This window comes from Chelonoidis abingdonii, chromosome 9 (assembly GCF_003597395.2).
Source record: "Chelonoidis abingdonii isolate Lonesome George chromosome 9, CheloAbing_2.0, whole genome shotgun sequence".
NCBI lineage: Eukaryota > Metazoa > Chordata > Testudines > Testudinidae > Chelonoidis > Chelonoidis abingdonii.
In genome coordinates, this window is record NC_133777.1 from 37,373,923 (window position 1) to 37,399,226 (window position 25,304).

A 25,304-nucleotide genomic window follows, 5' to 3' on the forward strand; every position below is an offset into this window, starting at 1 on the left:
GGGGGAGCTGAAGCTTACTGTGGAACAGAGCGCTGCCGGATGGGGCAGTTTGTGGAATGAGGCTGGAGCGGACACGGGACCGGGTGTGTGTGAGTGGCGGCAGAGCGGAGTAGCTGTGGGCGTGTGGAGCAGCCACAGAGCGAGCGAGCCGAGCATTTGCGGGACAACTGGAGCAGCTCAACGAGGCAGCTTGGTGGAGCGGAGCGTTTTGAGGACGGCCGGTGGAGCAGTTCGTGGAGAAGGCAGAAGCAGACCCACGGAAGGCAGGGCAGTTGGCCTGGACCACGTAAGGTGCCCTTTCACCCCGGCTAGGGGGAGGGACCTTACAGATAGACTCTTTGAATTCTGGTGTGGCATTGACCAGAGACTTTTGGGTTGTTGGACTTTGGAGTGATTGACTTAAAGACGCCTTAAGGGAAAGGACATTGCCAAGTTACTTGGCGGGGTGGTTAGTTTGTGTGTATAACTCTGTTGTGTGGCTGTTCTTCCAATGGATTGCTGCATTGATTCCTTCCTTTATTAAAAAGATTTTGCTACACTCAGACTCCGTGCTTGCGAGAGGGGAAGTATTGCCTCCTAGAGGCGCCCAGGAGGGTGTGGTATGTAAATGTCCCAGGTCACTGGGTGGGGCCTCGAGCCAGTTATGCATTGTGTTACTGAAACGGAACCCCTGGATACTGAACCCGGCCCTTGCTGCTGCCAACTCAGAGGGGCAGAAGGGTTACACTAATTATTATTATTTTTCCTGCTTTGAGCAGGGGGTGGGACTAGATGACCTCCTGAGGTCCCTTCCAACCCTGATATTCTATGACATTGATGACTCATGGGCTCCACAAATCACCCTTCTGACCCCACAAATCTCACAGGACAACTATGCCGAGAGTGAGACGTGCTGCTTCTTAAAGGGGGCACGCCAGCATGGGGGGCAGTCTTTACACAGCCAGGGGCTGGGTGACAGCCATTGCTTTAGCCCTGCAGCCCCATTACCCTCCCCTGCTCTGTAAGGGACCCATTTACAGTGTGTGTGTGTGTGTGTGTGTTGGGGAGGAGGGGGTGAGGTAATTGGCCTGGCCTGGCTCACTGGAAGATGAGAACCTGCCCTCTACTCTGCCTGCATTTCCTGTAGGATCCATCCAGCAGCCACGTCTCTCCCTTGTGAAGACTGGCCGATCCATTTCTTAGGAGGTAATGTGTCAATGGAGCAAGAGGGAGCCACTCAGCATAAGCGCAGTTCCCAGACAGTGGAATATTTCAGACACTTCCTCTGCGCCCCTCCCCGGCCCCCAGCTGATCACATGCAAGTTGCACACTGCTAGTTTAGTGCTTGCCTCAGTAGGCCCCTGGGGAGAGGGATGGATGCCTCCTGGCTGTTGAGGCCAGAGCCTGGCACACGTCTACCCGTGTGGCCTCTTTGCTGTAGGGGCTGAGAGCTGCAGAGGAGAAATCTCTTCCCTTCACATCCTGAGCCTGCCTCCTGGTGGCCACAGATGGCAAAGTGGGGAGAGCAGTTTGCTGTGCCCTGTCCCCTGGTTCCCCCACTGTTTCCCAGCCGTAAGGGACAGTGACAGGGGGAGGGGAAGGAGAGGAGCAGGTGGGGAGCAGGGTCTAGAGAGAAGAGGCAGCATGGGGGCGAGGCCTCAGCAGAAGGGGCAGTGTAAGGGTGGGGACTTGGGGAAAAGACTGGTGTGGGAATGGGGCATCAGCTGATGGGGTAGGGCAGGAGACAGGGCCATGGTTTGGACATCGTTGGCCCCCCCACTTTTAGGGACCTTCTGCCACTCCTGCTCTCAACACTTCTATTTATCTCCATTCTTAGGTGGCCTCCTCCATCATTACTGTCCAATGCCTGCACTTGTGCCCTGCCCCACGCCTCAGAGGGCCTCAGCCAGGCTTTGCTTTGGGAGCACCATCACTTGTGCACGCTAGCTCTGCCAGTGACCGTGTCTTGCTTGTTAGCTCTCTTTGTTCTGTGTTTGTACAGCACCTTGCACAGTGGGGTCCTGGGCCAGGACTGGGCCATGCAGGTGCGACCACAGTACAAGTAACAATAATAATTAGGGCTGTCAAGCAATTAAAAAAATTAATAGTGATTAATCGCGTGGTTAATCACACTGTTAAACAATAATAGAATACCATTTATTTAAATATTTGTGGATGTTTTCTACATTTTCAAATATATTGATTTCAATTACAACACAGAATACAAAGTGTACCGTGCTCACTTTGTATTTAGTTTTAATTACAAGTATTTGCACTGGAAACCCCCCCAAAAGAAATAGTGTTTTTCAGTTCACCTAATACAAGTACTGTAGTGCAACCTCTTTATCATGAAAGTTGAACTTATAATGTAGAATTATGTACAAAAAAAACTGCCTTCAAAAATAAAACCATGTAAAATTTTAGAAGCTGCACGTCCACTCAATCCTACTTCAGCCAATCCTTCAGACAAACAAGGTTTGGTTAAAATTTGCAGGAGATAATGCTGCCCACCTCTTGTTTACATTCTCACCTGAAAGTGAGAACAGGAGTTTGCATGGCACTTTTGTAGCCTGCGTTGCAAGGTATTTATGTGTCAGATATGCTAAATGTTCGTATGCCCCTTCATTCTTCGGCCACCATTCCAGAGGACATGCTTCCATGCTGATGATGCTCATTAAAAAATAATGCATTAATTCCATTTGTGACTGAACTTCTTGGGGGAGAATTGTATCTTTCCTGTTCTGTTTTACCTGCATTCTGCCATATCCATATATATATGTTATAGCAGTCTCAGATGATGACCCAGCACATTTGTTTTAAGAACACTTTTACAGCAGATTTGACAAAACACAAAGAAGGGACCAATGTGACATTTCTAAAGATAGCTACATCACTGGACCCAAGGTTTAAGAATCTGAAGTGCCACCCAAAATCTGAGAGGGACTAGGTGTGGAGCATGCTTTCAGAAGATTTAAAAGAGCAACAATCAGATATGGAAACTACAGAATCTGAACCACCAAAAAAGAAAATCAACCTTCTGCTGGTGGCATCTGACTCAGATGATGAAAACGAACATGCATCGGTCTACTCTGCTTTGGAGTGTTATCAAGCAGAATCCGTCATCAGCATGGATGCATGTCTCCTGGAATGGTGGTTGAAGCATAAAGGGACATATGAATCTTTAGCACATCTGGCACGTAAATATCTTGCAGCGCCGACTACAACAGTGCCATGTGAATGCCCATTCTCACTTTCAGATGACATTGGTATTCTATTGTTTAACAGTGCGATTAATTGCAATTAATTTTTTTAATCACAATTAATTTTTTTGAGTTAACAGTGATCAATTGACAGCCCTAATAATAATGCATGCCGGCAGTGGGTCTGTGCCTATCTCCCAACCCCCTGCAGAATCACACAGTAGATGTTGCATCCCTATGCGCATCTGATACTACTTGAATTGTGCACAAATCTCCACGTGTACAAAGTTGTGTCTGTAAAATGGACACCACAGTTTGAAAATGTCTTGTGCATGGATCCACAGTGCTGTCCACTGGTGGGAAGCACTTGTGCTTACCAAGCTCTATATCCAAAGAGGGGCTGGTGGCAGCTTGAAGAGACCAGTTGGAGCCTGGTTTGCAAAGCGTTCTTAAGCTCCATGTGGGTATAAGGAGGTGCAGTCACATGCTCACTGCTGGCCCAGATCTCCAGCCTTCATTTCCCGCGTTAGGGTGGAACCTGACCCATGGGTCTGGATCCATGCTGACCATGTGCCAGAGATGCTGCGTTGCAGGAATAGTGGGAGGGGAAAGAAGGGCTTTCAAATGTGCCCATGCCAAACACCGCCATAAAAGTGGGTGGTTGGCTGCCCTTTAGTCCCCATCTCGCTCTGTGTGTGAGCCATTCCTCAGCCCTGGTGTGCTGAGTGAGTTGAGGGGAGGTGGAGATGTGATAGGCTGGCCAGCGGAGGAAGTATGACCTCATTCCCCACTCCACAGCAATGCACACGGCAGGTACCTGAAGGCAACGCACGTTGCCTGTCAGCCAGCCAGCAGCACGATGCTGCATGAGAATCTGAACCAGCTAGGCCTGCGGCACTCTGAAAGGGCAGTACATTGGGCCTTCAGCAGCCTGGGAGTTGGGACTGAAGCCAGGCAGGGGACTGGCAGGCTCAGCAGCAGGGTGATACAGGGCAGTAACTGCAGGAGCCCATAGGGGTGGTTACCTCTCTCGGGCTGCCCCTAGTGATTGGGACAGGACCTACAGGTCATCATTCCCAGGGGATTTGCATCCGTCAGTTTCTGGAAACCCTAGTAAAGTTTCACTCAGACTTTGGGAGCGTTCATGGGAAGTCCAGACAGCCTAATTCGGACAGTACTTTCCTCTTGGCTTAGGGCATTCCCTGCACCCAATCAGTCATGTAGGGGACTGGTGTGCACAGCATTGACAGTGACTCTCTGTAGCAATAGGGTCCAGGGCTGGTGCTACCATTAATGCAAACTAGGTGGTTGCCTAGGGTGCCAAGATTTGGGAGTGCCAAAAAGCGGTGCTCCCAATTTTTTTATTTTTACAGTGGTTCCTCCCAGAGCGTGCGGTCGCTGCTCCACTTCTCCCGCCTCCCAGGCTTGCAGTGCCAATCAGCTGTTTGGCGCCACAAGCCTGGGAGGAGAATGTGGGGGGGACGGCATGCTCAGGGAGGATGCAGAGTAGAGGTGAGCTGGGGTGGGGAGGTGCTGCATGGCTCCCCAGGGAGGGGAACCTGCCACGGGGGGCACCTCAGGGCAGGAGGGGGCAGGGAGCTGCCACAGGGCTGGAGGGGGGTGGGCACAAGGTGGGAATTTTGCCTAGGATGCGAAACTTCCTTGCAACGACCCTGATAGGGTCACTTACACTGCTTTTTCTGGTCTGGTTTCCTGCATACAACTCATAGAATCACAGAAGATTAGGGTTAGAAGAAATCTCAGGAGTCCACCCCGCTGCTCAAAGCAGGACCAACCCCAACTAAATCATCCCAGCAAGGGCTTTGTCAAACTGGGCCTTAAAAACATCTAAAGATGGAGATTCCACCACCTCCCTAGGTAACCCATTCCAGTGCTTCACCACCCTCCTAGTGAAATAGTTTTTTTCCTAATATCCAACCAAAACCTCCCCCACTGCAACTTGAGACCATTGCTCCTTGTTCTGTCATCTGCCGCCACTGAGAACAGCGAAGCTCCATCCTCTTTGGAGTCCTCCTTCAGGCAGTTGAAAGCAGCTATCAAATCCCACTTCACTCTTCTCTTCTGCAGACTAAATAAACCCAGTTCCCTCAGCCTCTTCTTATAAATCATGTGCCCCAGCCCCCTGATCATTTTTGTTGCCCTCCACCGGACACTCTCCAATTTGTCCACATCCTTTCTGTAGGGGGGGGCCCAAAACTGGACACAATACTCCAGATGTGGCCTCACCAGTGCCAAATAGAGGGGAATAATCACTTCCCTTGATCTGCTGGCAACGTTCCTACTAATGCAGCCAAATATGCCGTTAGCCTTCTTGGCCACAAGGGCACACTGCTGACTCATATCCAGCTTCTCATCCACCTTAAACCCCAGGTCCTTTTCTGCAGAACTGCCGCTTAGCCAGTCGGTCCCCAGCCAGGAGCAGTGCAGGATTCATTGGCTCTGGCCAAAGAAGTGTGTCAGTTGTTAGCACTAGGTGGCTTGTGCTGTGAGCCCAGCAAGCCCTGTAAGGTGTGCTGCAATCTTCCAACAGCCGTATTGCCACCCTGAGGAGACCAAAAATCATGTCAGCTCCTAAAAAAATCATAAGACTGATCTCCCCAAATCATGAGATTTAAAAAGCATCATAGCCTATGTGTTTTAGTCTCTTTTTGGCTTTTTAACTCCCTGGTACGTATGTGTGTGTGTGTGAGAGAGAGAGAATTTTGGGATGGATGGACCCTCAAAAATATTCCTTCAAAGATGGAGATAAGGGGTGGAGGGTAGGAATTGGTGCTGGTGGCAGATTGGGGAATATGTAGGTTACGTTCTTATACACAGGGATAACACAAGTGCTCAGTGGTGAGCTCACCAGTGTGATAAAATCTAAATGTGTGATTAGGTTTTCCCACCATATTTTAAAATATACTGTACAAGGCCTGTAAAGTGGGTGTAAATGAACTGCTGAGAAGCATAAAGTGCTGTCTCTGTGTATCAAGTTTTCCAATATTTTTCAGTAAAGATTTATGTGCCATGCAAGGATCTTGATGTGCAAGTCTATCTTTGTTCCATCCACCACCTTTCAGAGCTTTCTGCATGTGAGTGCACTAATTATATTATATAACCCCTAAATATTCCTTTTTAAAATAATCAGTTCAGTCCCTTTCAAAGCAGTTCAAAAATGATTTTAAATCATTTATTTTTCTCTGTATAATGTTGATAACTACATAAATATCTACATCATCCAGTAGTCATCAGAAATGTAGCTTGGTATTTTAATCTCATAATTAATTATCCAAACAGCTAAAAATTAATTCATTTTTATTTTAATCATTCTTCCCTCCAGCAGCCTCTGGGGCTTCTCCCTACCTCAAGCTCAGCAGCACCCTAAGATCCAACCATCAGCTCAGCCCCTCCATCAACCCTACCCTCCAGTTCAGCCCCCCCAGGCCTCACCTGTCCTCCTGGGGTTCTTCACTCCATTCTGCTGTCTCCTACTTCCCAGCTGGGTGCTGGAGGAGGGAGGAGAAGCTACACAGGCACTATTCTGTCCAAGTTTCTCACAGGAGGGGAGGAGGGAGGAAGGTTGGAGCCATGGTGGGCTGCTGGGCTCTTTGCTCTCCCCATCCCAGCCTCCGGTCCTGTGAGAGCAGTGAGCAGAGGGCAGAGGCTCTGCCAGCCTCCAGCAGGGCTGAATTTCAGGAAGGGATGGAGCTTCTTGCCTCATTGTGAGACAGGCTCCAGAGTCCTTGGGATCAAATCACAAGAGCTGGCAATACTGTAACAGTGCTGCACACGGATCACGTTCTTAAAACCAAGCTCTTTGCTGTTTGCACTGACCCGCTTGCTGACTCACCGGAGTACATCGTCAGGGTATGCGACGGGGTGCTTGCCCTGAAGTATCAAAGGCATTGCTGAAATGAGCCACGCGTGAATACTGTATTAACCCATCCAGCAGATCAGACATTGATCTGCAAAGTGCCGTTATGTTGCTACTCAATAGCAGCTCAATTTCCCAAAACATGTGGGCATTAGTGCACTAGAAAGAGGTGATCGCTCCTGTTTAATTCAAATAGACCAGTGTCAGTCTAGAGCCAAGCACGCTCACGAACTTGGTAAGATTCCTAGTCCTGCTTTGCAATCTCCTTCTTGTATAGATGATAGAGTTCATACTCAGATACCTTATCTTCAATGGCAACTCTCAGGCCTGACCAGAGGAGAACATTGCAGGGCTGTTCTTACACTTCTGAATAGTCAGATAGGCTCTAGGTTAAGCTTAGCATTGCTGGTTCTGTGACCGAGACAATGTGGGTGAGATAATCTCTTTTGCTGGTGAAAGAGACAAGGTTCTGAGCGCTGCGGAGTCCTTCTTCAGGTCTGCCTTGGAGTTGCATGTAGTGGTCAGAAGGTTATAGATGGCGAGTCCTCTGGGGATGATGCTTTGTTTTGTTTCTTGCATTTGCCAAGGAAGACCTGAAGAAGAGCTCTGTGGAGCGCTAAATCTTCTCTTTAACCAACAGAAGGTTGGGCCAATAAAAGATATGACCTCCCACACCTTGTTTCTCATACCCTGGGACCCGTACAGCTACCTCAGTTCATTCTGTGAGTAATTATACTGTGTAAGGTTCTGATCTGGCCCCCATCTGAGCATCTCACTGTCTTTACATACATTTATCCTTACATATCCCGCTAATGCAGGGGCATGCTGTTATCCCCATTTTACAGATGGGAAACTCAGGACCAGAGAGGCTAAGGAACTCGCCCAGAGGCACACAGGGTGGGGATTTTTTGAACCCAGATCTCCAGAGGACAAGGTTATTGCCCAAACGATGGGATCATCCATTAGCTGCCATGTCCTTTGTACAGAAGCCCGTCATCTGAAATAATTTTATCTCCTTTGATCCAATATGTTTTTATGCTTGGAGGTGGCTGGGCATTTTCAGCTGATCATCTACCTAGTACTTTTATCAGCATATTTATTGTCATTTGGGGAGACGGTGTAGCTATGCCGGTGGAACTTCTTTTGTGGGCATACTGTACATCTCCACTAGGGGGCTTTGCCTCCACCACTATACCTGAAAAGGCTCTATAATGTTGACAAGCCCTTCCTTTCAAAACTAGGTAATACTTGAGCCATGTTTGCTTCACACGCCTCTTCCAGCACCAACTAGGTGCTCTTGAAAGTATCTTTGACATTCAGAATGGGTGGGTGCTAATTATTTTGTACACACTAGCTGTGATCCTTGTGCTCCAGGACCTGTTTGGAGAATCTTTGCGGTAGTTTATTTTCAGTGTCACAAAGCAATCAGTTGTAGAATATCACCGTTTACAAATGTATTGACTAGAGCTAGGCAGGACTGGGATTTTTCAGTTGATGGGAAATTCCACAATTTTGATTTTTTTTCCATTCTGAAATGGAACCAAAACAAAAAAAATTCAAAAATTTCTCCTGAAAAAAAATTTCAAAAAGGAAAAAAAAAATCTACTTTGTGTCAAAACATTTCATTTCAATACAATCAAAACATTCTGTTCCAATTTTGGCCGTTTAAAAAAAGTTTATATGTAAAAAAAGAGATTTGTTTCAAAAAGTTATTTTGAAACAAAAAAATCAAAAACATTCTGTTCTGAAAATATCAAAATGGTTTGGTTTATTTTTCCCCTCAATGAAATTTCATCGAAAGCCACATGTTTTTCAAAACATTGTGATGAAAACTGTTTTTCAATGAGAAACAGTTCTGATGACAAATTTCTGACTCCCTCTAGGATTGAGATTAACAAAGGACTTTGTTTCCATATCACCAGGAGAAGAGGGAGGTGAAAGTAGCAAATGCACCAAGTACACACTTGCTTGTGGTAATTATTATGTGAGTCATTTTGAGAAGTGGCAATCAGGTGTCTATAATAGCTTGTATCCTTATGTTCACCCTTTTTACAAGATTATGATTATTTTTGTACGAAGTATGTCTTGTGAGGTATCATTTGAAAATTCATAATCTGCTAAACATTATTGTCCTGGTAAAATGTGTGGCAACGTCATATGTGCCATTATAAAATTCTACTGTGTAAGACATCTTCCAAGCCTAGGGAAACAGTTTCAAACCAATTCTCCAGAAATAAAAGGCTAGGCAGCATCTCAGCCAGGTGTCAGTATAATCAAATGAATTATTACCTGATTAAGCCGCCATTCTTTGGCAGGAACAACGGTGTTGCAAGAAAGTTACATGCTGGCAAAGGAACAGCTGGAAGTTCCTGTCTCACAGACTTGCAGTCTCCGGAACCCCAGCTGGAAATGATTCTCAAAGAGCAGGAAAAGATATAAAAATGAGGAACAGAGGACACAAATCATCTCTCTCTTCATCTCTACTCATGGCACTGACAACTCTTGAAAGGCAAAGGAAGCATCATTAGACTGGGAAGAGATCCTGGCTGAAAGATCCAGCCAGTCTGCAGAAGAATGTGTGCGGAGAGAGACCCTTTTGCTTTAAGTTCACTTAGCTTGTTAAGTTAGGTATTAGTTTGCATTTTACTTTTTGTTTCTTTGTAACCAGTTCTGACTTCTACGCCTCATTACTTGTAATTATTTAAAATCTATCTTTCTATAGTTAATATTCTGGTTTTTATTGATTTATCTAAACCAGTGTGTCTGGGAACTCCCATTTGAGATAGCAGGGTTTGTGCACATCATCTTCTATTAATAAAATGTCAGACTTTCTATGAGTTTGTATTGTCCAGGAGAGAGCTTCGTAGAACAAGACACACATTTCTGGGGACAAGTCTGGGACTGGGAGTTTGCTGGTGTGGCCCTGCAATGCAATTCATGGGTGGCTGGCGCCACCCGTGCTGCTCAGAGCTCCATACTGGGCAAACAGGAAATTAAATTCAAAACTTTGCGAGGCTTTTCCTGTCTACCTGGCCAGTGCATCTGAGTTTAGATCGCTTTCCAGAGCGGTCACAATGATGCACTGTGGGATACCGCCCGGAGGCCAATACCATCAATTTGCGGCCACACTAACCCTAATCCAACATGGCAATACCGATTTCAGCGCTACACCTCTCGTCGGGGAGCAGTACAGAATCGGTTTAAAGAGCCCTTTATATCGATATAAAGGGCCTCGTTGTGTGGACGGGTGCAAGGTTAGATCGGTTTAACGCTGCTAAATTTGGTTTAAATGCGTAGTGTAGACTAGGCCTGAGAAATCTCCCCCCCTCCCAAGCTCACCAGGATCTGCCAATGTGGGGAACTCCTGAGGTTGGGGACACCAAGCTGAACTCTCTTCAGCCTCCCTCCTCACAGCTCTACAATCCTTCCTCAGTCATCCTGCTCTCCAGGCAGTGCCAGCCAGACCTCCTGGCTGACCCTCGAGCCACCTGTTCATGGGACCCCCTGTCGCCATTCCCAGAGCTCCCTCCCCAAGATCCCCACACACTGTCTCCTTGACAAACCTCCCCCTCTTCTGGCGATGTCATCTGTTCCTTCACCGCACATACTGTGATATCATCAACCGCACACTATAGCTCCACTGTTGTGCTCTCACTCCAGTAACATCCTGCCCCTCCAACCTACAACCCTCCGTGTTGTGTGCTGACCCCAGTAACATCCCATCCTGGCCCTATAACCAACCCCTGCTGTGCTGCCATCCCAGAAACACACCCCACCCCCAACCTATAAGCCCCTCTGCTGTGCACTGACCCCAGCAACACACTGCCTCCTGCTCTATAGCCCCCTGTAGTGGGGCGGAGGGGGCCGCCCACTGAGTCATAGGAGTAGGGATCACTGAGCTCCCTGGTGGGTACAGCCAGGGCAGGCCTGCCCCACATGCTGGAAGGTAAGGGGCAGTACTGGAAGTATAAGAGGTGGGACCTCTAGCCCAGTTGAGCCGGAGCCAGGGAAGGAGATGGCTATCCCAAATCTGTTGCAGGCCCTGGGCTCTGCACCAAGCCATGGAGCACCCTGACCCCAGAGGAAGCCGAGAGTGGAGCTGAGTGACTAGGATTGCCAGTGGCCCAATACCTCGATGAGACAGAGGAAGGATCCTTGGACTATGGAACCCCTTAGCCAGATGGTGGTAAGAAGCAGTTCCAGGAAAACCAGACTTTGGTCCTCCTGCTGCCAACTCCACCCCTGTGATGGCAGCCTTCCCAACGTAGGCCAAATGGCCTGTGTTCACCTGCTGTGGGACTCCGCCCTTTCCTGCCAAAGGGGCCTAGAGTTCTGGTGCTAATTCCCTGAGACGCTTGCTGCCCAGTGCCGTAGTGAGGCCAAGTGGCCTCCCACTGAACCAGAGGAGGAATGAGCGCTAATGCACTACACCCCTGGCCGTGCTCTCACCCCTGGGAACACCCCACCCAGCATCCCTCCCCCAGCCATTCTCTTGTCCTAGGGACACCCTGCATCCCCCACCCCGGCTGTGCTCTCACCCTAGGGACTCCCCACACACCCTTCCCAGCCGTGCTTTCACCCCGGGAATGCCCTGCAGCCCCTCCCTCCCCAGCTGTGCTCTTGCCCTGGGGATGCCCCACCCCCCGTCTAATGCACTGCTGAAGGGGCTCAGATATTACAGTGATGGGCATGGTGTAAGGAGCTGTATGGAACAGACTAGTGTCCCCCAGGGCCGCCCCCCCCTCCCCCATAACCTTCTCTCTGCAGTTGTGCTGTCACCGCCAGGAGCCCGTTTCATGGTGTTTGTGACAGAGCTGAGTGTAACCCTGTGAAAATCCTCCAGCACACTCGGGGGGGGGGGGGCGGGGCAGGGCCCAAGACCCACACTAGGGAGAGTGCATATCGGGCAGACTCTATCTGTGCAGGGCTGTTCTGCCGCCCAGTTGCCCTAGTGACTGTGGCCTGTCCCCTTCTCCCAGCTGCTGTATAAATAGAGGTGCCGAGCAGCAGAGAGCTCCTGGCAGCCACCATGCAGGGACTCAGGCTGCTGTGCTGCTGCGTGGCGTCTCTCCTGCTCCTCGGGGCTGCAGGTAAGGCCCGGCTCTGCTCCCCACTGCCTAGGGGGCTGGAGCTCCCCGGACTGTCAGGGGTTGTGCATTGTGTGTGCTGCAGTTCCGGGGCCCTTCCCTCTGCCAGCTCCCCTGTTCTGTGGGGGCACAACAGGGGGATTGTCTGGCCTGTCCCCTGCTCCAGGGCAGTGAATGTACCCCCAGCCTGCAGCTGGGGTGTGCAAGCCATGCAGGTCTGGGGCGTGATGCCTAGAAAGCACTGGGCATGGCATGAGTAGAACCCTGTGGGGAGCTGTTGAGCTCGGAGGCCCCCGGCGGGTATCTTGGCTTGAACTGACCCGGGGAGCCCCCCATGCCTTTTGGGGGCAGCTGCCATGATGCAGTGAGGCTGTCCTGCAGCAGGCAGGCATGTGGGGATGTGTATTCTTTTGCTGTGTCCATGTTGCATGAGAAGGGCAGACTTTGATGCAGTGGGTGGGTTATTTTTGTGCTGCGGCTGAGCATTATGTTGGGCCTGCCCTTGTGCTGGAGTCACTCCGGAGTTGGGGACTCTGTGGATGTCCCAGCCATGGGAGGCAGTGCAGGAGCACAGCGACTATCCGATGCCTGATTTTTTTTCTGGGCTGCACTGGGGGAGGCTGGGCTAGATTTTACCATGAGGCGTGGCGGTGGTGGTGTGTGTGGGGTTCCTCTCCATTTCCTTGCTCTGATGTTGCAGATGTGCCAGGAAAAATGTAGGTGTAGTTCAGTATTTTGAGTCATATCCCCAGGACCTCCCCTCGGCACCCCCTCTTTCTCCCCATGCATAGGGCAGTGACCCCATGCTGCCATGGGGCCCAGCTCCAAGGATTCCTGGGCTGTATGTGGCTGCTTCCTGCAGGTTTCTCTCCTTTGAGATGCTGTCAGAGCAGTGGGGCAAGCAAATCAGCATTACCCTTGCTTGCCCTTGAGTTAATTTGGTCTCTGTGCTACACTGGCTGGGGCTGCGTATCCCAGGCGGCTGTAAGGTGGCTAAGTATGGAAACAGCCTTGTAACTGGACGCTGAGCTCCCCACAGCCCTCCCGCCCCTCCTCCCCCTCCGCTTCCCCAGCCTCTCCCACCAAGGCCATGCCCAGCTGCTGCCTTCTCGCATTGTCACACAGGGGACTGGCAGCAGGAGTTTTGTCCTTTTAAGGACATCCTTTATCATTCACAAGAACAAGAGGGGAGAGGGGCTGACAGATCCCAGCTCTCCCTCCAGTGTGTCCTGGGCTCAGAAGATTATTCCCCAAGCTGAGCATGAATGTGGAAGGGCTTGGCACTGGGAGGGCCAGGAGAGGATTCAGCCCCCCTTGGCTGTGGAATGGTTCGGTAGCTGCTACTGCAGCCTCAGGGCTGGGGCAAGGAGAATGGCCCCTGCCGTGGAGCCATGTGCTGGGGCATCCATCAGCCTCTCCCCTGTGCCCATTGACGCTCAGGAGGGGTGGAGCCCTGCACGGGCTTCTGGTGTCCTGAATCACATCAACTTGGCTGCACTGCACTCTGGAGTGGAAAGGAGCATTTGGACAGTCAAGGTCCTTTCCAAGGCTGCGTCTATACGGACCATCTGGGCGGGATTTGGTGCCATCAGCGCCTGCTTGGGCATGCCCAGGCCATGTGACACCATCGCTGGCAGGGCCCACCAGAGCCTGAGCCAGAATGGCAGGAGTCCCCCATGTTCTCAGCATGGGTGCTCAGAGAGAAACTGGGACCATGTCATGGTGGGATGCACAGAGCACAGAATTCCACTGCCTCACAATCCATGGGTGGGGAGGGCACAAGTGGCACCCCAAGGGGGCTGGCAGGGAGCTGTCTGGGAACTGTCAGACACATCCTGGATCCCTTCTCAGCTCTGACCTCCCATCTGCTTCTCTGGTCCATAACCTCACAGCTGTCCCTGAGCCCAGCTCTCCTGTGTATCTCACTATGCAACACACTGCATGTGCAGGTACCACCCTGCATGTGCCACTTCCTCCGCTGAGACTGCTGGGTGGCAGCCCTCCCTCACATTCCAACACAGGGACACCTGGAACTCATCCCCCGCTGTTGCCTACACAAATCCGCCCATCTCTCCCCACACCCTCCCTCCAGCCTGCCAAGTCTGCTCAGCTGTGTCCCTAGCTCCCATCCTTGGCCAGACACTGATGCTCTGCTGCCACCGCACCAGCTACCTGCCTCCTCATGCCTTGCCCATTTCCCATCCCAAGGTAATGTGCCGTGCAACACACACGGTCAGTCCTATTTGAATCATTTGCATACTGGAATCCTATTGGTTTCATCATTACGATGTCACAACCGTGAATTAAAGTTTACACCAAATGTCAGTCAGGGGAGGTTTGCCCTTATGCCATCTGGGCTGTAGCCTTTACAGAGGGATGGGAAAGCCATGGCACCTACCAAGACTTGAGGTCAGGGATGCGTGTTTTGCTCCTCCCGTTCCTCCTAGCAGCCACAGATGCAGGGAAGGGTTTCTCCGCTGGGCTGGGAAGGAAGTGGAAAGATTAGCATTTCTATTTTTATGTACTTAGGAGACACTCAGATGCTCCCCTCACTGGAGTCACACAAGTATCTAGAAAGACAGCTGGTTTCTCCAGCAACTACTGCTGAGCCCACCAACCCCTCAAACAGGAGCGGCACTTCTCGCTTTGTGTTAGTGACTGTAGCAGCTATGCAAGGGAAGCGTTACTTTTGTCTGCACACATGGGGCCTCAAATAATCTGCCTTACTCACTTTTAAAAAGCAATTCAGTTTTCTCCTTTTAAATAAATGACCCCCCCCATGCAAATACACATATACACCCCCTGCTATGCAGCATGCACCTGTCCAACTCTGAGTTCCTTGCTGGTTGCCCGTCCCATTGCTCTAACTGCGTGTGTGGCAGGAATACCATGGGGAAGTCACAGAGATGCTGCATAAGGCGTCTTGTGCACTTTCTGCAAACCTGTCCCATACCAGTCAATCCCCATAATCAGATCAATGCCTTTTGCAGTCCTGTTACTATAGATTGTATCATCCCTTATGTGTGCACCTCACTATCACAGCTGGAAATTGTGCCTTGTTCTGCAGTGATAAGTGTTTTCATCAGGGGCCCCAGGTTGCATTGTTGCTGGTTTTCCATGGCTCTACATTGTTTTTAGGGTTCCCATGTACGTGTAGCATATACAGGACTGAGCCATTGTGATGCCAGGGACTAGACCTGGGCAGCGTCTCTTGCTGGAGGGCACAGATGGGCTAGGATAAAATAGGCCAGCCACAGCCAGTGCCTTTGTGGAGCTACAGCATAGTTTTTCCCTCTTCCTCACCTATTTCTGTGCTGCTCTTTTGTGCACTTCCTCATTTTGCTTTGTGTCATGTGACAGTGGTAACAAATCACAAGAGAGAGACACTTTCTTCTAGCATGGAACAAGGAACTTTAATGGACTACAGGAAACGGTGTCATTCCTGAACCTGCTCTGCAGAGCTGCTGCCTCGAACCCTCTCCAGCCCTGTTAGGTTCCTGCTATAGATTTAAAGAGACATGGATCCCTTGGCAGCAAGAGAAAATGGCAACATCCCAGGAGATGGTGTGTTTTCACATGACCTCCACCCAGAAGCTGGTGTCCTGCAGGAATGGAAGATCAGATGTATGAGGAGAAATGAGCAAATCAGCTAAAAATATATAGTCTGGAAAGAAGGCGGCTCAGGGGACATGGGGTTCCAGCCTATAAAAATACCTGCAAGGGCTTAGATATTGCAGCACAACCTGAGAATTATGCTGTGGGGCCATTTACAAAACTTATTGCAAAAGCTCTCTGGCTCTGCCTTTGGCCTTACTGGTGGCGTTATGACCTGCTGAGTGCAGTGCAGCTACTCCCTATTTACACTGGTGGAAGTAAGAGCAGCATCCCCCACAAACTATTGGAACAAGTTACCAAGGGAGGAGGATGGATTCTCCATCAATGACAATTTTAAAATCAAGACTGAATGTTTTTCCAAAAGATCTGCTCTAGGAATTATTTTGGGGATGTTCCCTGTTCCATGTTCTAAAGGAGGTCACGCTAGATGATCAAAATGGTTCCCTCTGGTCTTCGAATCTATGAACCTATGTTCAGGTCACGTCCAGTTAGGAGTTCACGATGGGCCTAGTAACAGAGAGGCTACGTGGGTGTCTTCATGGTGCTTTCGGCATCAGAGCAGCATTCCGTGAGTCACTTTTCAGCCTGTATCTCTCGGTGTCTTTCACATCACGTTTTTCCTGTTTTCTTTCTTTTTCTAATTTTAGTTTATGGGAATTTTGTCTAATTCTCCAGGTTTTAGGTCTATATTTGATGGCTTATAGTAGAAATATATTCTCCTTGCTATGACATCACCAACTGTATATTTTTTATTTATTTTGGCTTCCAGGGAAGATTATTCCCTATGCTTCTTACCATGTAATGAAGCATTTAAGGAATAACATAATTTATGATTAAAAATAAACACAACTGAGTAACAGTATAAATGAAAGAAGAGAATTGTTCAGACATAACCAATGGCAGCATAAGAAGCTATGACTTGAATCTAAGGAAGGATACAACTAGTGTAGAAACCAGGAACAGGGTTTTTAATAGCAAGGCCCAGACAGCAAATAAAGATGGTAACAATTTTTTTCTACAAAGAGGGGTAGGGGAATCTGTGAAAAATGCTGAGGTTTTTTCCCAGAAATGTTTGCATGTGTGGTTGGTTGGTTTTTTCAAAAATCTCTATTGATTTGCAAAAAAAAAAAAGTATATAAATAAATAAATAAAAAAATTGCTATTTTCACTGAATTTTCATTGAATATTCACTGAATTTTTTATTGCTAGTTTTTATTTTTCCAAAAACTGACTTGTCAGTAACAGAAACATTTCAGTCTCCATTTTGAGAACCTTTTTGATGAAACATTCAATTTAAAAGACTTGGCAAAAAAAAAAAAATCAGGAAAAAATGGGTCACGTTTGAACCCTGCAAAATGGAAAGAATGTCATAATGTCAACTTTGTTTTTCAATTTTTTATTTATTATTTTATTTTATCATCAGCTTTGCTCTCAAAGGAAAAGGGTTGAGACACTTTCACTGGTAGTATTTAAGAGCAGGCTGAATAAAGTGTTAGCAAGCAAGAGAGAGAATTCTGTACAATTCAGGTATGACCAAAATGGTCTTTTCTTCTGTGAGTCTCTGATTAAACTGCAATTACATGCCATGTCATTGTGACAGATGTCAAACTAAGAATGCTGAGAGCCAATTCTTCTCTCAGCTACAGCCCTGCAGCCCCATTAATGCCAAGGAGATTGCCTGGGTGTGGGCAGCAGCAGACTATTAGTGTTTTAAAATTAGAATCAGTTGTCTTCGGTGATACAGATTGATTGTTGATTCATAAGACTGGAGACATTTATAGAACATAAGTGACATTTTACACTATGTAAAATATTGGCTGATGCATGTTGCAGTCTGAACTGGGTACCTGTAGAGCTTTGTTGGAAAACCTAGTGGGAATCCAGCAGAACCCCTGGACAGGTCATCTGCGATGAATTAACTGGATCTAAAACCTGAGTGTCTTTTGCTTGAGCTGAAGTACCAGGTATGTTAGTTCAGAGGCAGGAGCAGACTCATAGACTTCTCTATATGGTCTTGCCACTAGAGGGGGACAGAGCCATGCCATTTTTGAGTGGGTTACTGTACTGCAGTGGTTTTCAACCTGTGGTCCACAGACCCCTGGGGCTCCGCAAACTATGTCTAAGATTGCCAAAGGGGTCCAGACCTCTATTAGAAATTTTTAGGGGTCTGCAAATGAAAAAAGGTTGAAAGCCACAGATCCACTGGTATCCAAACCTTGTGTTGAAACACTCCATATTATACCTGAGAAAATATTTTCATTAATTGGAGCTGCTGTGCACCCCTGTAATGCTCTTTCAATGAACGAGCTCACAGGCAGGAAAACTCAGGGCAACAGTGACCTTTAGAGAATATTCCCAGAGATCAACTTTCAAAGGTGTAAATGGGAGTATTTGTGCCTAACACCTGATTCCAAGGGTTATGCTCCTCATCCAGTCAGAGTAAGGAAATAATACCATGTGACCGATGCGTGCTGTCAAAATGAACTAAATGTTGAATGCTGGAGTGCTAGCAAAAGAGCTGCTCACACTCAACAGAGCAAGAATTATTCACCCAAGACGGGGGTGGGGGAGATTCCAGAGGAACGGGATGCTGGAAAATTGTAAGGTGCTTGTTCACAGTTCCCAAACAAGAAAGAACCCCCCAACCTACTCCCCCTAGGCATGAAATTCATCAGCTAATAATCCCTAAGAATCACATGTTCAGATCTGATATTATTGTGCAGCAGCTGTTGCAATTTTATCTCCTTGGGATAGACCAACAGGTGTGAGATTACATCACACAGTAACGCTACAGTATGCAAATCCATACATGGGCCGGTCCTGTCTGTGGCTGTGATCACAAGTGCTGCTGGGCTCAGTTCTTGAGATCTCCTTGGGTGCGAGGCCACCTCTCTCAGCTTTTCTGGGTGTTTTGTGCCTAATGTGGTCTGTACTTGAGTAATAGTAGGATTTTATGTTAGTGTTTTGTATAATTTAAAATGAAGGCTAAAGAATAACAATGTGGCATGTATTAAATGTATTGGTGTATGACTTGACCATATCCTGCCGGCCATCCTTTCGAAAAGCAGAAAGGAATGGCCTAATTGGCCAATGGTAGAGATGCATTAGCCTGAATCTGTGTCGGTGCTGAATTCAGACCCTTTAGGATCATCACTTAGTTGTAGGTTTAGCATTTTAAAATAAGTAAAAGAATGCAATAGTTGTTTTTCTCTCATGTTGCAATTTGATGTTTCTGTTCAAATGTTCTGTGTATATCAATTCTGTGTTGCGTGTGAATAAGGAATGTATGTTAAGAGATAAGTGTGAAGGCCATCACTGAACCAAATGTTCTAGGGAGGAACTGAAAACAGATGCAAGGTTGCCAGGAGGTTGCAACATGCCCCTATTGAAATGTCAGAGGAGGGCAAATTGACAACTCTAAAGATGAGACAGGTACCTATAGCATAACACTTGTGCTGTAGACACAGGAATGATATAGCCCAACGAGCTGGTGGGTGGTTGGCGGAGAGGCCAGGCCAGAATGCAAACAGGATCATTGTGAGTCCAGCTCCTAATGTACATGTCTCCATCTCACCAGGGGCCTCTCATTAGTTATTCCAGTGGCAGAGAAGTCAAGGACCTACATACCCGCTCACTGATGGGGCTGTTCCTCTCTGTCAGAACTGATCAGATGGGTGGGGTGTTGCCGGCTGTCTCTGCTGCATCATGCCAGCAACTGAACAGTGAATCATGGCTTTTCTAGGCTAGGGTGACCAGATGGCCCGATTTTATAGGGACAGTCCTGACTTTTGGGTCTTTTTCTTATATAGGCTCCTATTACCCCCACCCTCTGTCCCAATTTTTCACATTTGCTGTCTGGTCACCCCATTCTAGGCTGTCAATGCACGGTGGCACGACTCAGCCATGGCATGCTAGTGGGGAGCTTGTGGGGGGAAACGAGGGGGGCACAGACAGGCCCTAATGGAAACTCCCGCTGAAATTGCAGTTAAGATCATTAAGTGTTTCAACTCCACCCAGCCAAATCTGAGTGAGTGGCACTGCAACCCTATAAGCCAGGTCACAACTCCACTCACACTGGGTGGTGGGGGTGGCTTGTGCTATGCAGCAGGTCAGACTAGAGGATCTGGTGATCTCTTCTGGCCTTGACCTCTATGGTGATGACTATTGTGGAACCTAGTGGACTGTCCATTGGGGAAGTGAGTTGCTGATGGGAAGAAGGGTCTGTCTTGGCAGGAGCTGGGTGTGGGGCCTTCAGAAAAGGGGCCAGGGCCCCTACTGACCAGCTGTTCAGAGCCCACAGTAGGTGTCTTGGCGGGCTTCCAGCAGCTTCACAAAGGCATAGCTTGCTTGCCCTGCCCCTTCCCCCAGTCCATACCTACCACCTGAATAGGAGAGTGGGGGTGTTTCAAACAGACGTGTTTGGTAACGTTGGGTGGACTGTTGTACAGGCCCTGTGGACTAGCACCAGGGGCATTATAGAAGTGCTATTTCTACATTGGAGCTAAGTTCTCATAGTTTCTGGTGCTGCAGAAAGACAACCCTTTGGGCTAAAATGTCACCAGCTTGTTATCAGCAGACAGGTGATGTTTTTGGTGGCCGTTTGCTTGGCCGTTTTGAGGCAGGTAAGCGTGACAGCACATTTCCCACCCCTCAGTTACATTGTCCAGACACTTTTTTATGCTTAGATGATTAAAAAATGGCTTAATTTGGAAGCTTCAAATGCTTCAAAGGCTGATGAGGACAGGTCTGAAGAGAGACATAACAAACCTTGGAGCATTTGAAGGATCCCTGCTTGGGATTGTAGCTTATCTGCTTTTGCACTGAGAGGTGACAGGATGAGGGTGAAGTAGGGCAAACAGAACGCCTGTGCTAAAAAACAGGGCTTGCTGCTATCCTGGTCACATCTATACACTCCCTTCCCAGCCTATGGCACAGACAGGATCGACTGTTTCAGCATTGGCATTCTGCTTGTTTGAGGTATGGATTGGCTTGCTGGAAAGTCACTCTAAAACCGGTTTGCTCCAAGTTACTTCTGTCAGAAAAGGTGGCCAGTAGGAGATGGTGGGCAGTGCTGAACTGACCCCCCAGCCCTTATCCCAGACAGGCGCTAGAGATGGGCAAGCTTCCAAACAGCTTTCACTGGCCATGCTCCCCTTCCCTCGGAAGTGAAATCGTTTTTTGTCGTAGATACACCATTGAAAGATGAAGAGAAGTGGATTGCAGGAAGCATGTCTCTGACCTCCCTCCTCTCTGCTGTGATTCTCTGCACCTCGCAGCCATGTGTTAAGTTGAGACTGAGAACTGGCTTTTCTCAGAACCATAGCGTGGTGCAACGTGGGAGTGGTGGGGGCTCAGGTGTGAAGACAGTGGTTCGCCAGTAGCCCTGAACACACTGCTGAGAGCCACTGCATGTGAAGGACTAAAGCCTGCAGGCCTGTTGACTGAGAACAGAGTGCTGCAGAAAGGGCGAGTGCCATAAATTAGAGATCTACTGGACTAGTGGGGTATTTGTTAGATAGGTGGGAGACCTTGCCTTAGTGGAGGGTCCATGTGGGGAGCCGATGGTACTGCTGTGCTAGCCAACAGTTCACAGAATGATAGCAAGGTAAGGCTGGAAGGAACCTTGAGAGGTCATCAAGTCAAGCCCCTTGAGCTGAGTCAGGGCCAAGTAAACCTGGACCGTCCCTGACAGGCGTTTGTCCAGCCTGGTCACAGAAACCTCCTGTGATGGGGATTCTGCACCCTCCCTTGGAAGCCGGTTCCGGAGCTTAACTATCCTTATGGCTAGAAAGTTTTTCATAACATCTAACCTAAACTTCCTATGCTGAAGATTAAGCCCATTACATCTTGTCCTACCTTTAGAGGACATAAGAACAATTGATCACTGCCTTTTTTATAACAGCCCTTAACATATTTGTGGACAGTTGTCTGGCCCCCGGTGACAGAGTGCACCTGGCTTTTCAAGGCCCTGCAGTCAGGGCCGGCGCTACCATTTAGGCAGCATAGGCAATCGCCTAGGGCGCCAGGATTATTCAGGGGGCGGCATTTTGCCGGGGAGGCGGCAGGTGGCTCCGGTTGACCTGCCGCAGGTATGTCTGTGGAGGGTCTGTTGCTCCGCGGCTCCGGTGGAGCTGCCGCAGTCATGCCTGTGGGCGGTCAGCTGCTCGTGCGGCTCCGGTGGACCTCCCGCAGGCATGCCTGCGGCAGCTCCACCGGAGCCGCAGACCAACGGATCCTCCGCAGGAATGACTGCGGCAGCTCCACTGGAGCCGCGGGATCAGCGCGGGGGGGCGGCAAAATGGCCGTGTGCCTAGGGCATGAGAAACCCTAGCGCCGGTCCTGCCTGCAGTCCTACCACATCCCCTGCTCGGGAAGGAACAGTGGAGGTAGGTCCTCCAGGCATGCTTAGAGAGGCCTTGGGGAAGCAGCCAATCAGAGTCCAGCAGGCTCAGATAAAAGGAACTGCAGGGTCTGTGCAGATCAGTCCCTGGTTGGGATCAGAGGGGTGAGGAAGGGGGTGCCTGGTCAGCCAGTGGCAGGAGCTGGATGTGTTGTGTTTACTTAAACTGGGAGAAAGGAGACTGGAGAACTGTGATCCTAAGGTGAGGGGAGGATAACGGGACCAGGTGGGAAGAGGCTCAGGGAGGTAGCAGCAGAGGATTGCAGTGAGCAGTGTGTGGCTGCTGTGTGTAGGGTCCCTGGGTTGGCACCCAGTGTAGCTGGTGGGCTGGGTTCCCCACACCCACTGGCAAAGTGGCTGAAGCCCTGAGAAAGGGACAAGGCTGTTTAGAAGCCCAAGCAAAGGGCTGGATTTAATGGGGCCAAGATGGGGCTAAAGACCAAGTAAGGGCCAACTGATTTGCTGGACTTCTGCTAACCTGGAAAGGCTCCATTTTTTTACTATGTGATTTGGCCAGAGGGTTGACCCACTGAAGACCCATCTGGTGAGGTCAGCAACCTATAGGACTGGGGTTCTCAAACTAGGGGTTGAGATGCTTCAGGGGGTCATGAGGTTATTACATGCAGGGCCAGCTCCAGTGTGTTTGCTGCCCCAAGTGACAGGGGTAAAAAAAAAAGCTGCGATCGGTACTTCTACCCGCTACTGCTCCAGTCTTCGGCGGCAAGTCAGCAGCAGGTCCTTCCCTCAGAGAGGGACTGAGGGACCCGCTGCTGAATTGCTGCCCAAGAGCCAGATATGCTGCCCCTTGCTGTTGGCCACCCCAAGCACCTGCTTGCTATGCTGGTGCCTGGAGTCAGCCCTGATTACATAGGGGGCTGCAAGTTGTCAGCCTCCTCTTCAAACCCTGCTTTGCACCCACCATTTATAAAGGTGTTAAATATATTTAAGAAGTGTTTTTAATGTATAAGGGGGGTTGCACTCAGAGGCTTGCTATGTGAAAGGGGTCACCAATATAAAAGTTTGAGAACTATTGCTATAGGAAGTGCCGGGGCAGGAAAAAGACTGCAACACCACACCCAGCTGCTAGGAAGCACTCAGGAGGTGAGTGCTGCTCTGTCACATCTCCCCGCCCCCCACCTCCAGTCTTTTTTTTTTTTCTTCTTTTCCTCAAGAATAAACATGCTCAGTTTTTTTAATAACTATAGCAGGTGCTTACCCTGCTCCTGCCCTGAAGGGGCAAGGTTGTGCGGCACAACCCTGGGGGAAGGTTGTGGCTGGGAGCTACTAAGCTGGGCTGATTGGGAAGTGGCTGCAGCTAGGCCACACCCTAATCAGGCCACAGCTGGCCTGTATAAAGAGGCCAGGGAACCCAGGAGCAAACAGTCTCTTTCACTGTAGAGTGAGATAGGCCTGGATGCAGGGTACCTGAGTGAAGCAGGGCTGGGGAAAGCCTAGGGATGTCCAGCCTGGAAAGCCCCAGGCTGCAACCTAGCATTGGGCCAACAGGTACTGGGGGTTGCAGAGGGCAGCCCATGGGTAGGCCAAGGTACCAGGTCCAAACCCAACATTGCCAGTGAGGAGTAGGCTGATACTGCAGTCTGCCCCTGACTGTGGGGCTAGCTACTGCCAGTCATTGTCCTTATACTGAGGTGAGGTGGGAATAGTGGGTGGGAGTTCCCCATGGAGGGGAGACCCTAAGCCTGAGGGGATTACTGCTAGGGAGCAGCACCCCAGGTAAAAGGGCACTGGAGTCCTGGGAGGATCACAGGGGCCAGTAGCTGGAAGGCGGATCACAAGCGTGCAGAGGGTCCTCCCGAGCTGGAATGAGCTAATTTCCAGGAGTCACCAACAGGAGGCGCTGCAGGGGTGAGTCTGCTCATCTACAATAACATTTCTCATAGATCAGGTTTTCAATACTTTTGATAATTTTTGTTGCTCTCCTCTGGACTGTCTCCAGTCTGTCCACATCTTTCCTAAAGTGTGGTGCCCAGAAAAGGACACAGGACTCCAGCTGAGGCCTTGCCAGTGCTGAGTAGAGCGGGACAGTTACCTCCTGTGTCTTACATAGAACACTCCTATTAATACACCCAGCCTGCTATTAGCCTTTGGCGTCTGCATCACACTGCTGATTCATATTCAACTTATGATCCACTGTAACCCGGAGATGCTTTTCAGCAGTGCTACCACCTAGCCAGTGATTCCCCACTTTGTAGTTGTGCCTTTGGTTTTTCCTTCTTAAGTGAAGTACTTTGCACTTGTCTTTCACACCAGTGAAACAGGAAACCAAGATTCAAGAAGCAGCAGTTCATGTCTGCCTGCTGCCATGTGGAAAATATTCTGCATGCCGACAGCATCCTCCTCCCTACTGCAGCTGCCCGGGGCGGGGTGCGGCGGCAGCTCACCCCAGCACAGCAAGCTGCGGCCACTCTAGCTGGGGCGGTGGAGAGAATGTTAATGGCCATACAGAGTGGGCCTACTGAAGTCTGGCTTTGGGGCCTGGAGGGGAGGAGGTGCCCCTCCTAGAGCGTGATGGCTGTAGTAGGGCTGCCTTCCTGCACTCTGCAAGGCAAATGTGGCACATGGGCTCCTGTAGGGTGGCACAGCTCCAGGGTTTCTGGGAGTGAGGACACCCCCAGCTCTAGCTGGGCTGCAGGGGCGGAGCAGGGAATCCCTTGCAGGGAGGCTGCCAGCCTCTGCGCTCTCAGCTTCCCCTGCTGGTGCCCAGCCAGGGTGCAGGAGGCAGCAGCAGTGGCTGGCTGGGGGTGAGGGGCTGCAGGCAGAGGGAGGCAAATGGAAAGCCAGGGCAGAATGGTGGAGGCTGATCCAGCCCTGCCTCTCCCCTAACTGCTTCAGGCTTTCCTGCCTTCTTCCTACCCCCAACCAGACCTTGGCTCCCTCCCCCACAGTCTGCCCCAGTTCTTCTCTGCACCTGCATGGAATGCTCTGCCTGCACCTTGACACTGAACTGTCCCCTGTGCTTCTGCCAGCTGTGCCCTGCGGCGAGGGCAGGGGGGAGCTGGGGCATGTGTGCTCACTACCCCAGCTGTGGCACAGCCCCTTGTGCAGGGAGCCAATTGGGCTTTGCCCCCAGGCTCAGCTCTTGGCATGTAGGACACCCCACTGACCCCGCAGAGGAGAACAGGTTT

General features: G+C 49.7%; 1 protein-coding gene across 2 annotated transcripts in view; it reads left to right on the top strand.

Moving 5' to 3' along the window:
• The first annotated feature begins 11,992 nt into the window (after positions 1–11,992).
• The window catches only part of SRL (sarcalumenin), a 98,869-nt gene continuing 85,557 nt past the window's right edge, over positions 11,993–25,304 (top strand). For both annotated transcript variants that reach the window (XM_075069377.1, XM_075069378.1), the window contains exon 1: positions 11,993–12,146. In XM_075069377.1, the coding sequence (XP_074925478.1) occupies positions 12,086–12,146 (61 nt within the window). In that variant the 5' untranslated portion in view covers positions 11,993–12,085. The remainder of the gene's footprint in view (positions 12,147–25,304) is intronic.